The sequence below is a fragment of the Branchiostoma lanceolatum genome, chromosome 2 (assembly GCF_035083965.1).
Source record: "Branchiostoma lanceolatum isolate klBraLanc5 chromosome 2, klBraLanc5.hap2, whole genome shotgun sequence".
NCBI lineage: Eukaryota > Metazoa > Chordata > Leptocardii > Amphioxiformes > Branchiostomatidae > Branchiostoma > Branchiostoma lanceolatum.
Window position 1 is genome coordinate 6,682,378 of NC_089723.1, and position 18,216 is coordinate 6,700,593.

The 18,216-nt window shown below is 42.8% G+C and overlaps 1 protein-coding gene across 1 annotated transcript; it reads left to right on the forward strand.

Annotated features, from left to right (window-relative positions):
• Positions 1-1,661: 1,661 nt before the first annotated feature.
• LOC136427285 (toxin MIT1-like) lies at positions 1,662-12,315 on the forward strand. Its single transcript, XM_066416095.1, has 2 exons — positions 1,662-1,943; positions 11,357-12,315. The coding sequence occupies exons 1-2, from the start codon at positions 1,818-1,820 to the stop codon at positions 11,606-11,608; spliced, it is 378 nt and encodes a 125-aa protein (XP_066272192.1). The 5' UTR covers positions 1,662-1,817; the 3' UTR covers positions 11,609-12,315.
• Positions 12,316-18,216: the final 5,901 nt, after the last annotated feature.

Consider the following 18,216-nt stretch of genomic DNA (forward strand, 5'->3'; position numbering starts at 1 on the left):
TAAACTGTCGTATTTATGACGACTTCAAACTTTTCTGGCTTTTAAACTCGACAGTTTGTTACCTTATATGTGGGATATACTATTGTCAGGAACGTCTTACTTCGAACGGTAACGGAAGTTACAAAATGTGTACATTAAAATGAGAACGAGCCTTTTACATTTGGATACCTACGTTTTGATTGTGTCTGATGCTATAGCCACACATTAGTAACAGCTATCATTTTCTCAAGGTTAGAGTTCAGATAATATCATTATTTATTTTTGCAAACCATCCCTTGACTCCCATAGTGGTCAACTAATATCAGTGCTTAACGACCTCATACATACAGAGCAACTTAACCTAGCTAGTGCATAGTCAACTAGACCTTCAGATCAGGGCGACCTAGCCTATGACCAGGGCAAAATGAGAACCTTTACGCTGATTGGTCAATATCTTAAACGAGTTAGAGCGCCCTACACTAGGGAGGTACAGAAAAAGTATAAAATGGGGTGTGGTCCGATCTCATTCTCATTCTTGAAAAAGACGAATAAAGTCGAAAACGGCCGAATTGCGTCTCAGCGCTGTCATTATCCCAAAGCTACGAATAACATCCCTATAACCCCTGTTACAGCTTCCATCACAGTGCTTGGCATCTAGACTACAGTCAAACCTGTACAAGTAACCGCCTTTAGATAAGGTTCACCTGGTCAATGTGGCCACTTTTGATGGTCCCTTACATACTCTACGTTTTACTCTTTGACACTATGCATTAAGAATCCTGTCTACAGTGACCACCTGTCCACATAGATTTTATCGGTCCCCTGAGTGGTCTTCTTTGGCAGTTTTTACTTTATCATACACGCAGAGGGAAAAGAGCCTATACTACTGCACAGAACACCGTCACAAACCTTTAAGTTAGCAAATCCTTCAAAATTTCTAGCTGTTAGGACGTTACCAAGGATAAGAACTAAATTACTTTTTGGCAACAATACAGGCACAACAAACTCTATACATAGAACTTTATTGCACGACAATTGTACACAGTACAATGTATGCCAACAACTATTGAATATATGCATGGTACAAAATAGAGCTCGAGGTATAGAATAAAACTTGATATCTTAATTACTATATATAAGTCTCCGCCATTTCGACGCCCCTGTCGGCGTTGTTGTACTGAATTGTAATTAAAGGTGACACATCTTGACTATTGACAGAGTGTCGTTTTTCTTGTATATCATATGATATTTGACGCATTGTGCTAATTTTACCTTCATTCCTTTGTGCTCTGATAAGTGAAACCTTGACATTTTTGTCTGACTGAATGCGATTTCCGTTCAATCATATCATCTACCGAAGAATCTGTTTTTCATTCATCATATTTCTACTTAAATAAAGTAATGAGCTCATCCGTTAACATTATCAAAGAAATCTCTCTTGATGAGAAAGTATGCGAACTAATCATATACTGTAGACACATTATGATGAATTAATGTTGACGATGGCAGATTACCGGATTACTAGAGGGAAAGAATCGGAAGTAATAAAGGAAATTGTTATCATCACGATAAGTCTAAACAAGTTTTTGTTTCTTTTTTGTTTGGTAAAATAGTCTAAACATTTTTGATGCAAACTTTACAAAGCTGAACCTTCTTTAGATTGCCAATCCATCCCACAGAGTAGGCAGGTGCGTTTTCTACTTATTGTGCGTTGGCGACGGGCTCTGTACTAATTAGGTATTTGATCTGCGCCTGCGTACGGAAGGGAATAGACCTTACATATAGAGAAGGTAGGGTCTACGGCCTTCATACGGTCAGTCCAGAGATCCTGTGACAACATGGGCATCCGATCGAGAGCTCCCTGCGTGTCTGCGAGGATACCAGCGCTGACGGTCGTAGTGTATCTCTTGCAGCTACAGTTGCTTCAATGTTACACCGGCGTCGATGGGTACCTAACAAGCGGGGTAAGTCGAACACAACTTTGACTTTGACCATATTTGGATCTGTTTTCTATTCTTCATGTGGTCCTTAAAGGCATCCAAAGCAATATTAGGGACAAAAAATTGAAATTAAGAAAAATGCTGAAATCTTTATGGTAGTGACATTTACTAACACTGTCTAGCACATTTTTGTAATAACTTCATACTTTGAGCATTTCAAAATTGTGCAAAAACATGCCATACGATGATCCCCGAATTAGTTTCGCGAGCCTACAAAACCACAGGCGATGCTTTTCAGTGAGTTCTCACATAACAACTAAGTCATATTTTTGCTTCCTGGACGTCGCTATACCTTGTGATAGTGTTGTTTGAACTAATCATGTATAGAAATGACTAATAAATTGAATTTCAAAATCTTTGGGCCCTAACATTGCTTGGGTTGCCTTTAACATGTAGTGCATCAATACAAAATCACATAACACTGCTATAAAAGACAGGGTAACCACAGAATTATCTCTCTCGAAAGGGACAGTTAAAAACGTAGTATAGTAGAATCAGTTTGCAGTTTCAGTTATTGAAGTATATATATATGCAAATCATCTGCAGCCTTGTCGTATACCCTCTTCTTTTCTTTTATTGTTTTGATTTTTATACAGAATAAAATGATAAATTACTTCCATAATTCGTTTTCTTATATCGCTATTGTCACTGCCAGTAAACCAATTCACAAATATGATTTTACGTTAAGTCTGTTTTTAGGGACAATAAGCTACCGTTAGACTGTAATGTTTTTTTACACATTAATGTCTTTCCGTATGGTGAAGTTGTAAGAGCTTGCCAATGTTCTTTGAAAAATAAGTGTATTACCAAACTCCACGATGTTTCCTTCATTTACTCAAGTGGATTAACAAGGTTTATGATATGTAGATTTTCGTAATTATCTGATATTTCTTGATACGGGCATTGACAGGTCTCAGAATGATTACTGTGCCAGAAAGCCAGAAAACAATCATTTACTTCTCTCAAGGTGTACGTTTGTATGCTATTGCCATTTATTCTATACCAGGATTTTACGTACCCATTACGTATCCAATATCATGCCGATGCTTTCATATAATCAACTCTCCGTACACCGCTTTCTTAGCAGTATCGTTAAGCAACCACAATTAAATTACACTGTATGAGAATCAAATAAAAGAGAAAATTGTTGTCTCCCACATAGTTTATGCCGTTAACATTCAATGAAAAGAGCAAGCTGAATTGAAGATGCCGCTAGCTCTTTTGAAATTGTTTATTGTTGCGTTCGCCGCACCGTCGACTACAGCTGTTTTGAGCGGTATACTAGTATACGCTACCTCAACACAATCTCGTATAGCTTATATCGCACTAAATCGAAACCGCTCAATATGATCTCGTACAACTGTATATCCTTGGCTGATATCATTACAGATTAAAAAAACAACTCAAAATAGTGTGTTATTTTTAATCATTTGTTTCAAAGGGATCTAGATGCTCCGAGTGCTTTAAAATTAACCGTTGATTGGTTATTATTGTTACTGTGTAATCAGTCGTAGTTTGTATTTTATAGCAAATACAATCAGACTACAGTGAAGCCTGTTTTTCAGGTACCTTTGTGAAATCAGGGGTACCTGAAAAACACGCTTCACAGTCTGAGTGTATTTGCCCTGTATAAATGAAATAAGTGAAATGAAATGAAAGATGTTTTGGCGTAGTATGTTCAAGCATGCAGCTGCCACAGCACTCCATATAGCACTTTGCGTCACGGGGGATTCGTCTGGAGTGAAGTAGTGCCTACAGTGTAGGTTAGGAACCGATTAGTAGTAAGTGAGCAGTTGTTGTGGATAGCGTGGTAGGATTTGACTCCAAACCATCCCACAGCCACTGCCGACTTGCTCTCAAAGAGTCCTAGCCAGTCCCCAACCTTTTTCACAACCCATTCTAAACATTCCGACCAATCCCGAATGTTTTAAACAGTTAGCGTCCACGTCACTAGATTTGACAATGCACTGAAAAAGAAAGTGGAAAGGATATAATCTATAATCATTTGTGAGTTTTATAACAATCTGGTTTCAATGTCACAAGAAACAAATTGGTTGCCGCTTTTACATTTCTCACTCTATCTACTCTGGTGGTTACATATCTAACAAATAGAGAGGAAATAGAATAAGTGAAACTAGTTTACTGATTGAAATGCACGGATGTACTTTATCAATAACGTAACGAGAAGCATACGCATTTGGTTAGTGCACGTCGGTTCATACTACATTTCCTTGTTTTACAAATGACACGTAGTAGTCAGTCGACGCCACAACAAATACATTTATGACGTAAACGATCAGTAGACTAGGAAACAAATGAACAAAAACATTGGAAGAGGCGTGATCATAATGGAACAAGGAAATTGATAAGCCTTTATAAGGCTTGCTGTCGTAAGCACCAACCCACGCACACACATACACACGTGGGATCATGATTGGGGCACAGGTGTTTCATCTCCGTCTTCACTTTCATCCCAAATTTTACATGGTCCTCAGGTGCTCATACCATCTCTGCTCAAAAGATCATAAAACATGACTGATTGCATTGGTCGTATTTCATTATTGACAAACATTTCTTATCACTGTAAAACAGCTGCACCGGACGCTGACTGGAGGCTATGTTGTGTCGTTTGTGAATGTATGTCACGCTCGTCACTTTAGTGTAGGGGGCATTCTGTACCGAGATAAACTAAAGAAGAGGTTGAACCTCTTGCTCCTGGGGGCTATAGGGTTACCTGTGATGACGCAAAGACGTCGCATCTGGTTTGTAGAAGAGCGTGCTATTCAAAACGCACCGGCCAGAGCAGTTATTACCGACATGAAAAGTGGAGGTATTGTTTTGGGTTCGTCTGTGTGTGTGTGTCTGTTTTTTTGTTTGTTTGTCTTGTATTTCAGGATATTTGAGGTCAGCATGACGCAAGAATGGCTAAATAGACTGTGATGATATTTGGTATGTCTTGTAGGTCTTGTAAAGCTTGAGTTCGAGTTTGGGCCTCCTGGCGCCTATCGTTAATACTGCAGCAGAACTTCCGGTTTTGGTATCTTTTGTCCTGGTCTTTATGACAGCCTTATTTGCATAATCAATTAGACTAGACAAAACAAGATATGTACAAAAGCTATGAATACTTCATTCAGGTATGAGGTCTCCGAACTCTTGTTCTGACATGTATTCTGTTGGATGGTTACAAACAGTCCGAAAATAACCAGTACATGCACTTTATCGATGTTTCATGCTTCGGACATCCTCCCAGCAGGCCCGATATGCTCGGTTCATTACCTCCCATAGCGGCCCTGCAATTTCCAGCCTGTGAACTCGCTTCTGGCGACGTAATTGACAGTTGCTCGTGAATGATTAATGAGCTAGCCTTATTTGGCACAAATAGTCGTTATTTTTGCTCTGAACTCAAAGTAGCGATGCAAGACGTAACCTGATTGGTTGATAGTATTCCATCGTCCTTTGCGCTTTTGCTCGAGATGAGCTTTAGCAAACCCTCTGATTGGCTGAAGCTGTTTTGGTGGTGACGTCGCCAGAAGCGAGTTCACAGGCTGGGCATTGCAGGGCCGCTATGGGAGGTAATGAACCGAGCATATCGGGCCTGCTGGGAGATTGGCTTCGGAATGCTTTCCAGAATACCGCACCCAGCTTAATTGACGGACAGAAATCTGTCTGCTCCCGAGCATGATTTCGTTCTATTACCAAGAGCACTTTAAGAGTGATAATGTGGTCTTGATAAAGATGACAATCCATGAGCCAGCATAAGCCTTACTTTTAACGCTTCACGATAGCGCCTTCGTATCGGCAAAACCTTCGAATCAGCAAAAGCCGTACTATGAATACGCAGATGTCTTTAAAGGCAAAACGATAAAAGAAGTGTAATACGTGAAGACACTGGACATTCGTTTCGAATTCTAAAACACTTTTGTGATGAATTATAATGTGTGATGGTTCACTTCATAGTTAGAACAGGAAAGGATAGAAGAACTCTATGATATCATGAACCCATAACTATCATTGAACAGCAATTTTGCAATACAGGTACAGGGTGTAGAAAAACCCCACAGCTTTAGGAAGGGCCTCCCGGCAAGGATAAATGGTATAGTCCATCATCCACTATAGTCTGCGTAGTAAAGCCCCCCTCTCACTGGACCCGCGGCACGCTGGCGGCGTCGCTGCGGCCGATCGAATTGACAAAGCACTCAACGAATTTCATCGACAAAAAACGAATCTTTTTAAGGTTTGTGTCTTTTGGGTCATACTTGTACGTTTTGAATGATATTGCCTTTATAAAGTCAAGGGTAACACAGCCAGTTTAGGACGCAGCGACGCCGCCAGAGGGGGGCTGAATGAATGACCTCACAGCAAGAATGAACGGTGTTGTCCATCATCCGCTATTGCATAGTGACGCCTCTCCACGCCTTAATTATAACCCAAATGTTGGAAAGTGCTCCTTGTTTAAGCCAGGCCAATGATTTAAGAGGCAAGTTTTAAAAAACTTTTTTTCTAGTTCCGATGACAGATTATTAGGCAGTCCATTCCACAAAGGAGACCGATACTCCAGATTGAGTCCAGTTGAGTGATTGGGGGCGAATAATTTGTACAATATCACCTCGTTCATGACAATGACAAGTAGTGCCGGTGACACTCTGTCATCCTGTGGTGTCCAACTAGAACAGACTGAAATCCCGAGACGCTCACGCACCATTTAATGTGTTGTGTGCGATCAGTAAAACTCCTGATGATGACAAATCCTGTCACACATCCAGGACCTTCCCACGACTTTGCTTCCCACGACTCCCCAGGCGAGGTTGGTGCTTGGTTTGGAGTAGCCTGGAATCCATCCTACTCTAACTCCAGTTCGCTCCCTTGACTATTCTCAAAGCAGAGGTTTCGATGGGGGTGTGGCTGTGTGACAGGAGCTTAACTCCCAACCATTGCCGGTCTAGAGAAGGTCGGAAGGCCATGGCCGGCTATGTGCGACAGGGGCTTTACTCCTATGGTCAGCTATGTGCGACAGGGGCTTTACTCCTATGGTCAGCTATGTGCGACAGGGGCTTTACTCCTATGGTCAGCTATGTGTGACAGGGCTTTACTCCTATGGTCAGCTATGTGCGACAGGGGCTTTACTCCTATGGTCAGCTATGTGTGACAGGGCTTTACTCCTATGGTCAGCTATGTGTGACAGGGCTTTACTCCTATGGTCAGCTATGTGTGACAGGGCTTTACTCCTATGGTCAGCTATGTGTGACAGGGGCTTTACTCCTATGGTCAGCTATGTGTGACAGGGGCTTTACTCCTATGGTCAGCTATGTGTGTGACAGGGCTTTACTCCTAAGGTCAGCTATGTGTGACAGGGGCTTTACTCCTATGGTCAGCTATGTGCGACAGGGGCTTTACTCCTAAGGTCAGCTATGTGCGACAGGGGCTTTACTCCTATGGTCAGCTATGTGCGACAGGGGCTTTACTCCTATGGTCAGCTATGTGCGACAGGGGCTTTACTCCTATGGTCAGCTATATGTGTGACAGGGCTTTACTCCTATGGTCAGCTATGTGTGACAGGGCTTTACTCCTATGGTCAGCTATGTGTGACAGGGCTTTACTCCTAAGGTCAGCTATGTGTGACAGGGCTTTACTCCTAAGGTCAGCTATGTGTGACAGGGCTTTACTCCTATGGTCAGCTATATGTGCGACAGGGGCTTTACTCCTATGGTCAGCTATGTGTGACAGGGCTTTACTCCTAAGGTCAGCTATGTGTGACAGGGCTTTACTCCTATGGTCAGCTATGTGCGACAGGGGCTTTACTCCTATGGTCAGCTATGTGTGACAGGGCTTTACTCCTATGGTCAGCTATGTGTGACAGGGCTTTACTCCTAAGGTCAGCTATGTGTGACAGGGCTTTACTCCTATGGTCAGCTATATGTGCGACAGGGGCTTTACTCCTATGGTCAGCTATGTGTGACAGGGCTTTACTCCTATGGTCAGCTATGTGTGACAGGGGCTTTACTCCTATGGTCAGCTATGTGTGACAGGGGCTTTACTCCTATGGTCAGCTATGTGTGTGACAGGGCTTTACTCCTAAGGTCAGCTATGTGTGACAGGGGCTTTACTCCTATGGTCAGCTATGTGCGACAGGGGCTTTACTCCTATGGTCAGCTATGTGCGACAGGGGCTTTACTCCTATGGTCAGCTATGTGCGACAGGGGCTTTACTCCTATGGTCAGCTATGTGCGACAGGGGCTTTACTCCTATGGTCAGCTATATGTGTGACAGGGCTTTACTCCTATGGTCAGCTATGTGTGACAGGGCTTTACTCCTATGGTCAGCTATGTGTGACAGGGCTTTACTCCTAAGGTCAGCTATGTGTGACAGGGGCTTTACTCCTATGGTCAGCTATGTGTGACAGGGGCTTTACTCCTATGGTCAGCTATGTGCGACAGGGGCTTTACTCCTATGGTCAGCTATGTGCGACAGGGGCTTTACTCCTATGGTCAGCTATGTGCGACAGGGGCTTTACTCCTTTGGTCAGCTATATGTGTGACAGGGCTTTACTCCTATGGTCAGCTATGTGTGACAGGGCTTTACTCCTATGGTCAGCTATATGTGTGACAGGGCTTTACTCCTATGGTCAGCTATGTGTGACAGGGCTTTACTCCTATGGTCAGCTATGTGTGACAGGGCTTTACTCCTAAGGTCAGCTATGTGTGACAGGGCTTTACTCCTATGGTCAGCTATGTGTGACAGGGGCTTTACTCCTATGGTCAGCTATGTGTGACAGGGGCTTTACTCCTATGGTCAGCTATGTGTGACAGGGGCTTTACTCCTATGGTCAGCTATGTGTGACAGGGGCTTTACTCCTATGGTCAGCTATGTGCGACAGGGGCTTTACTCCTATGGTCAGCTATGTGCGACAGGGGCTTTACTCCTATGGTCAGCTATGTGCGACAGGGGCTTTACTCCTATGGTCAGCTATATGTGTGACAGGGCTTTACTCCTATGGTCAGCTATGTGTGACAGGGGCTTTACTCCTATGGTCAGCTATGTGTGACAGGGCTTTACTCCTAAGGTCAGCTATGTGTGACAGGGGCTTTACTCCTATGGTCAGCTATGTGTGACAGGGGCTTTACTCCTATGGTCAGCTATGTGTGACAGGGGCTTTACTCCTATGGCCAGCTATGTGTGACAGGGCTTTACTCCTAAGGTCAGCTATGTGTGACAGGGGCTTTACTCCTAAGGTCAGCTATGTGTGACAGGGCTTTACTCCTAAGGTCAGCTATGTGTGACAGGGGCTTTACTCCTAAGGTCAGCTATGTGTGACAGGGGCTTTACTCCTATGGTCAGCTATGTGTGACAGGGTTTTACTCCCAACCATGGCTGGAGAGGGTCGGGATGTCATAGTCGGCTTTGTGTGACAGGAGCTGCAGAGACAGCTCCAAACTTTAAGGTTCTGTATCATCCATAAATTTGCAACACTTGGTAAAAGGGTGACGTAATCAATGGCGTCAAACTTACGTATGACATCTATGAGCGTGACGAAAACATCCGTTTTGAGAGTGCTGCTCAGCGTGTTGTGCCTGGATTGTTTTGTCCGTATGAGAGCCTACTCCACCCCCATATTGACTTCAATTAGCCGTGTTTTCAATAGATGGGACGGGTTCCACAAAAATCATTTTCTGTATTCTAATCTCATCAACCGCAATCACGACTCAAACATGTGTAGTCGTGCTAACGTAACATGACCAGTTATTGCAATTGTGCACTACAAGTTATCGTCCAGTTTGAGACATGTCCACATGTCGAGGTGTAATTTGACACCGCGTACTTCATCATGTTTTTCAAACTTACACGATAGCTAGTATCTGTTAAAAGTTGCCGACGTTGAAAAAAGCTGATATTTCTTCCCATGGGTTAAACATTTGGCTCTGTCCGCGCGGTTTGAAGATACGTTTTTATTAAATTGGACGATAATTGGTAAAGTTACGTTATCCGCAGTCGCCAGGAACATGAGGCGTCGATATCGTCCATACTGTATACCATCGATCGGCTATGCTCTACCATTATCCTATCAATTATCAATTAAAGTCCTGCGTACTTTGCAATGATATAACGGTGATTATAGGATTATGCCAGGACTGTGTTACTGTAGGATTGATGACAGCTAAAGCCCCCCTCTCACTGGACCCGCGGCACGCTTGCGGCGTCGCTGCGGCCGATCGAATTGACAAAGCACTCAACAAATTTCATCGATAAAAAATGAAATTTTTGAAGCTTTTGTTTTGTTGTCTTTTTGGTCATACTTGAATGATGATATTCCCATTAAAAAGTCAAGGTAACACAAATCCGGATTAGGACGCAGCGAAGCCGCCAGCGTGCCGCGGGTGCAGTGAAAGGGGGGCTTAACACTTTAAACTTACCCTGTCTGATGCAACATGACTTGCCTGTATCCACGATTTCATGTCTAATGCCATGGTTATATTTCACAACCGGGGCCCGGCCGGGCTATTTGCGGGAAACGAAAGATTAAAGCGTATATCAATAAATATGCTAAAGCATCTATATCTATAATCTTAGATAATCTTTGGTACTTTTATGTTTTTGTTTTCTTTTATTTCATACTTTTCGTTCCTCGACACTGCCAGCCGAGCCCGGATTGGAGATGTGACCTTAGCATAACTTGACTATTACGTTCCTTGCTTTTCCAGGTCTGTAATGATGATTACCAGTGCATTCATACACTGGAAAAAAACTGTGTGCTGTGCTCCCTGTTTAGCGCGTTGTTCCAGGATTGTGCAACCCTGTATTTATGAGTTCATGTCTAACTTGACCATTACGTTCCTTGCTTTTCCAGGTCTGTAATGAGGATTACCTGAGTGCATACGTGCACTGGAAAAATCTGCATTCTGTGCATGTGCTCCTTGTTTAGCGCGTTGTATTCATAATTACAGGTTTGCGTAGCAAAACTTTTGTTGGATCCGTTGGCATGTGTGGTGGCCGCCGTCTTGAATTGTGACGTCACAGGGTCGCCATACCATTTTTGGGGAGGGGTGTTTTTTGGGGTCGCTAGCGTTCTCTCTATTTTTGACAAATCTGCACACAACTATCACACATTCAACTCAAATGAAAAGAAAAATTCAATACCAATTCATATTTATAAAAAGACCCCGTAATCGCCAAACTAACACAGCAAACCTGAAGTATATGTAGCACAAATACTTAACTCTAGTTTCTCTTTACGTTTCTTCCTACTCCAGGTCTGTAATGAAGACTACCAGTGCATACATGTACTGGAAAAATATGTACGCTGTGCTCCTTGTTTAGCGCGTTGTGCCAGGATTGTGTAACCCTGTATTCATGATTTCTCATAGCGTTCCTTGCTTTTCCAGGTCTGTAATGAGGATTACCAGTGCATACGTGCCCTGGAAAAACCCGCCTGCTGTGCTCCCTGGGGTCGGTCCATCCCCATCCCCGTGTGCAAGTCGCTGGGACAGCGAGGCGAGCCGTGCCACCTAGCCAGCAACAGGATGCCGTACCCCCTTCGGAGGAACCGGGTCTTCTGGCGCTGTCCGTGCGGGGAAAACCTCATCTGTGCCAGCACCGGACAGTCTCGTATCGGCGTGTGCATACACAGCATGTAACGATTGATAGAAGTTGCTTAAGCCGGCGTCACAAATAAATAATTCAGCTCGGCCGACGTGTTGGCGAGCTTCAAATGTGCATTTTCGGCCGAAGTACGGCCGACGTCCTGTCGATTACGCGGGCTTCGGGCGATTTTTAGAAATAAAAGTTGATCCAAATCTACCTTTTACCAGGTTAGTCGATACTGATTTCGTCCATGTCCAAGAGATGGTACCATCTCAGGGGGAATTTTTAGTTTTTAGTGTTCGACGGACGTCGCCCGAGATTTTCATTGGAAGATACGATCGACGCTCGGGCGATTTTGACATTCGGCGAGCTACGGGCGATCTACAAATTCGGCCGACGCTCGCATGAATTGTGACGCCGGCTTTATCGCTTCTAGAAAATGATTCGACTCAGAATTAGGAATGGGACTCCTGGACTGGTAAAAAGATATTCATTTGCTCGTTCTTGCCTACGTGCGCTAAAATACAAATGTTTTACTATAATATCATGAAAAGCCAACGGTAAAGTATTCTTACTTGTAGTGATAGGCTTTCCTTTACAAATGATTTGGAGTGACTGCCTTGTATATGGTAAATTTCCGTACACTTTAATTGTAGTACCACAGTACATTAATTCGTCATCTGTAGAACAGAAGGAATTGGTGTATCATCGACGATGCATTCCTGTTTTTGTCACCTATTAAATCTACATTTCTGCAAAATCTTTGTTGATCTTTTTTAATGACTAAGGGACGTAGTAGCAAAGACAAGATGTTGGGAACGATTTCGAGATTATGCATACACATTCCGTGGATCCTGGGGCCCGAGTTTGATCCTTGGGTCGGCTCAGCTCGGACATGTTGTAAGGGACTGCATTCGTCATTTCGGATGGTGACGTAAAGCCGGCGGCCCCGTGTATGAGGGAGCTTCAGGCGTAAGCCTCAAGCGTCAAACCTCTGCACGTAAAAGAACCCAACACACTTATCGAGAAGAGTAGGGGTGACCCGCTGTGCTTGGCCAAAAACGCGAGCCGTGGCGAAGCCGCATTGTACTACCATTAGCTACTTGAAAAAGCATCATGCTTCACCTAAAATGAGGATGACTGTTTTACTTACATACTTTTTACATACAGTTAAAGCGCCCAACCCGCTCAGAGGTTATTAACATGCAGGCCACATTGTTTGGGAGGCAGCATGGACTAAAAACTGACTAATCGACATAGTAGCAAAAACTAAATGTTGAAAAAGACTTCTGGAATATGCATACAGTTACAGATAAAGCGCCTAACCCGTTCATAGGTCATTAAAGGCAACCAAAGCAATATTAGGGCCCAAAAATTGAAGTAAAAAATATGCTGAAATCTTTATGATAGTGACATTTACTAACATTGTTTAGCACATTTGCGCAATTACTTCATACTTTGAGCATTATAAAACCGCACAAAATCGTGCCGTACGATGATCCCCTTAGTTTCGTGAGCCTACAAAAACTCCAGCCACGATTTTCAGTAAGTTTTTCTCACATCACAAAGACGTCATATTTTTGCATCATGGACTTTGCTATACATTGTGATAGTGTTGTTCGAACTAATCATGTATAGAAATGACTAAATAGATTGACTTTCAAAATCCAATTTTTAGGCCCTAATATTGCTTGGATTTCCTTTAGTAGCGTGCGTAGTCCAGTAGTTAGCGATCTTGCCTTGGAATTAGATGCCACGGGTTCGATCTCGGCTGTGTCGCTCACCCGACATGCACGCTACCGGAAAAAGTCACAGTCTTTAGGACGGGACGTTAAGCCGTAGTCCACTGTTCATTGTGCTTGTCGAAAAGAGCTAGAGGAATTTTCCCGGTACAATGAACCTGTAAATACTGTACAAACCGTCTGTCCTCTCTGTCACGACCAGTGGAAGATTAGCTCATCTGTTCATTGAGTTCATTTGAGCTCAACTGGTTTGAGATCACTTTCCTTTCCTTTAACATGCAGGCCACATGGTCTGGGTGAAGCGTGAACTGAACCTTAAGCTTATTAGGTTAATCATCGACTATATCCAGACGTAAAGCAGAATCTACAGTACAGTTGGCAAATGACCGACCATGACTCTGGTCGATAATTATCTGGCAATCGGCATGTGGCCACCACACAGGAGAAATCGACAAGAATAAGAATCAACGTGGTTAAGAACTTCTTTTAAGAAGTTAAGGACTTCTTATAAGAAGTTGCGATGTTTTTTTGAGAAGCCGTAGATTGAACCATACTGCCACGGTATCATCAAGTTAGTTGTTAGTTAGGAAAACGAGAAATATGGTATTCTTTCAAACAATCTAAAGATTCTTTCAAACAATCTGAAGATTCTTTCAAACAATCTGAAGATTGTCTGGAAAAATCTGAAGATTGTCTGGAAATTTCTGAAGATTATCTGGAAAGATCAGAAGATTGTCTGGAAAATTCTGAAGATTTTCTGGAAAAATCTGAAGATTTTTCGATTTTTAACGTCGCGTGACGACCCCCACTGGGAGTCAATATGATCTATTAAGTGGCAAGGAATTTGTTCACAAAATATCAACTCTGTAAGTATAAGCTGTCAAAAGCTACAAGCATTTAATGAACCAACGCACTGCTCATGATGAGTTACGCCCCCCGTCGTCTTCAATCATTCGTGTTTTTAATGGCTGGGACGGACTTCACAAGAAATGATTCTCTCCATTCAATTCGAATCCTGCTGTGTCCCAGATCTTGTGCCTTTGGGAAAACTTAACACGACTTTCCGAACATGCCAGAATGGTCGTTATAAAGACCGTGGTCATTAAAGGCAAGAAAGAAAGATTTACATTGTGTCAATTCAATTAGGTACGACTTATATCAAGTTTGGCAACTCATCCCATTGTGTCTAAAGAGAAGGAAATGGTAGCCTCGAAAAGATGGAACTGCGTCGGAGTTGGTTTTCATTTGATAAGGTATATATTTATGAACTTATCAACAAGTGTATGAACGTCAAATTCGAGTATTCATTCATTAATAGGTTTAATACTAATCTGGCCCGAGAATAATCCTAATGGGTCAGTGAAGTCATGCTTGTCTCGAGCATTGATGTTTCTGACCTAGGGCGAAGAGATGCTGCTACAGTAAGAATTAGTTCAGTGCTTTGATGAGTGGCCCCCTAAGGCCTTGCACTGAGCGAGTTCGTTAAAAAAAAGAATCATGTTTCGTTGAAAACACAGATAATTGAAGTCAATGGGGGGCTTAACTCAGAAGAAGCAGTGCATTAGTTTTTTGTCCGATCCTTTTCATGTTACGCACAATCGACGCACAAAGCACCAACCCAATACTCCTGATGAGTTAAGCCTCCCATTGACTTCAATCATCTGTGTTTTCAATGGCTGGGATGGGCTCCACAAGAAATGATTCTCTCCATTCAAATCTCATAAAGCACAATCACAACTCAAACGTGTTTAGTCGTGCTATCTGCATTCTCCAGAAACGTAAGGCGTCGATTCTATACGCTGTGCCATTATCCGATCGAAAGTCACTTCGTACTTTGCAACGATATACCGGTGATTACCGGATGATGTAACACACTAAACATGGTGATTTGCAGTGATACCAATTGTTATATGCCCACGCATGCTGGTTGTATACTGGCACAGATTACGCCTTGCGTCAATTGAGAAGCGAAGAATTACCCATTATCACAACTCCTTCTAATAAAACGAACGATGTATGCCTAGAATAAAGTACTTAATTAAAGTGCATGTCTGGCTGCGTGCCACCTTTGTGACCAACGTTATAGGGCAGACGTTACAGTTGCGTTGCGCAGTAGATTGACAACTATAGTCCTCACACTAAACTTTTGAAAACCCCTCTTTTTCTTGAAAACTTTGGTCCATTTTGGAGACTTTGGTGCTAGAAGGAACAGGTAGGGTCTAAGCTTTTTCCAGTTTGGTCAAAATGTGTACGTATCAGTAGTTTAGTTGGCGTAAGGAGATATATATATATATAGTTAGTAGTTTGGTTTCACATGCCCTGAGCTGGAAGTAGGTCAAAGTTAAGGTTTGTTTTCTTCTGTCAGCTGTCCCGGGCGATCGAGCTGGTCAACTATCTGTTTTCTCAGTTTGCATGATTCTAAAGTAGACAGTTTTGGCTTTCTGGTACGTGCATAAGAATTTTGGGGGCTTTCAATGTCAGTAAGTATTTTTCTGAGCCGTTGTTTCATTGCATTAAAGCATAGCTATATATAGCTTTCTATGCACAAGTCTGACTGTGGTATCTGCCCTATAGTGAATGCGTGGTGAACCTCGATGTCTTTGCGGTGGTGTCCAAAGTAGATAAAAGTCCAGTATGTACATGAGATGGCTTAGAGTCTATTTAGGTACTCTGATGGGCGGCTAATACCGTGACCTTTGAGGTGCATTATTGGATTAAGGCAGAAGTGAATCATTGAATGGGGGACCGACCCAAAATAAATTTATTGATGTTTATTCCTAGACGCAATAATGTTGTTTTATCGGGAAAACATCATCTAATAAACGTCACGGCATAGTTAGTTACTTAGTTAAAATCCTCACACACCATAAGGTGTATAGGGCGGTGCCCATCCCCGTTTCATAGCCCTGGGCCACACTGTGGTGCAATCACTGCAGCAGGGGGCTAGTCCACTGGCAGTGGAGTGTGTTTAACTTCCATACTATACTGTTTCAGAAGTATGTACCATTTTTATGAAGTCTTTGGTATGACTCAATGCGTCTCTTTTCCAGATGTGTCCTACCCGGGCACGAACTCGGGCCTTCTGGTTCCAAGTAATTTGAACCAGATGCGGTAAGTGACAGAAGCGCAGACCACTACACCACAGGGACACCCCGTGTCACGGCATAACTTTCCTCTAAATGCAGACCTCTGATTGGCACGAGCCCTTAATTTCCTTCTAGTTTTAAATACTTATTTACTCAGGGACAACATATCGCCACTAAGGCTTTTCTTTCTAGTGTCTGATCATGGCGATTAGATTAGCTACGAGGGGTGATCAATAAGTCCTTGGCCTCACCCAGAAATAAGGTGCACAACTCAAATCTTTGGGGGAACAATTTTAAAGTATAAAGTCTTTTATGAATGTCTACCAAAATTCAAATCATTGTGATCATTACTTTGCAGACCCAGTGAGGTAGGAGGATAAAGATATGGACAATTGAGCTATGACCTGAGGTGTGCGGGCCGACTTGCTCTGCTGAATGTCAGATACGCACTTCTTTCTAGTTGAAACAAGAAGGGAATCTTTATCAAACATTTTGATAATGTCTTCAAATATTTTATGCCAATTCATGTCATGAGTAACGCGACCCACAAAGCTCTGATCAAAGTGTACCCTTGTTTTTCCCGTCACTTACCTACTAATGACTAAATACTATTGACCACAATGATTTGAAATTTGGTGGATATTGCTAAATAAAAGATGTCATACTACATAATCATGCCCCGAAATTTGAGATGTGCACCTTATTTCCGGATGAGGCCGAGGACTTATTGATCACCCCTCGTAACATTGCTGAAAAATCCCTCGTTACTCTAGGAAGGGTTAGTAAAAGGCTTACACAACAGATCGACCACTTAGAGTGACACCTACAGTGATAAGCCTCCAGCGACCTTTCATATGATATATTTAGGTTAATCCTTCCAAGCCATTCGTTAATTCGCTCTCAATTAATTTAATCTAGCTAGCCTTTCCGTGCCAGGAATGTTCTGGGTGGAATTAATTGATATCTTCCCATTGGTGGATAGATGCATTATATAACGACTTTTAAATTAGTGGTCTCTTAAATTTTATGTCATACCTGGACCACGAAAATGTTCGATACGGGTGTTCCGGACCGTGTGATAATTTTCCGTATCACACGGGGTTCTAAGTTGTATCATATGGGCTTCCATAGAATATTCAGAATGCATTTCGAGCGCGCCGGTTGCGCCGCCGTCGAAAATTTGAATACTGGATTCGGAGGTTGGAATCAATGTTGTTACAGTTTTTTGTTCGAGGACACAAAACTCTCTCAACTTCTGGCGCATTGAAATGTGTGTTTTCTACGGCCGTCGGGTGATCCTACCCGCGGTCGGGATGGTATACCTCGGGTGATACGGAATACCCCGTGTTGTATTCTATATTTATCCTCTTAAGAAATTACAGTCACATGTAGGTACTCGGATGGATTCTCTAAGAGAATTTGTTCTGATTACTTGTTGAGTGGTAGGTTCTAAATTCAGTTTACTTCGCGATTGCAAGGTGTTGCAATGAGAGTAAAGCCTCACTGGACCCGCGGCACGCTGGCGGCGTCGCTGCGTCCCAAATTGGATTTGTGTTAACTTGAATTTATAATGGCATATCATTCAAAACGTACAACAAAAAGACAACAAAACACACAAACCTTCGTTTTTTTTGTCGATGAAATTCGTTGAGTGCTTTTTCGATTCAATCGGCCGCAGCGACGCCGCCAGCGTGCCGCGGGTCCAGTGAGGGGGGGGCTTTACTCTAAGTTTTCACCTTGTAGCTCCTAGTGGTACACCTATGGGTTAGTAAGTTTCCCTGCTGTTTTAGTAGCAGGGTCTATTTCTACAGGGAAGGGTTGCGACCCTTCTCC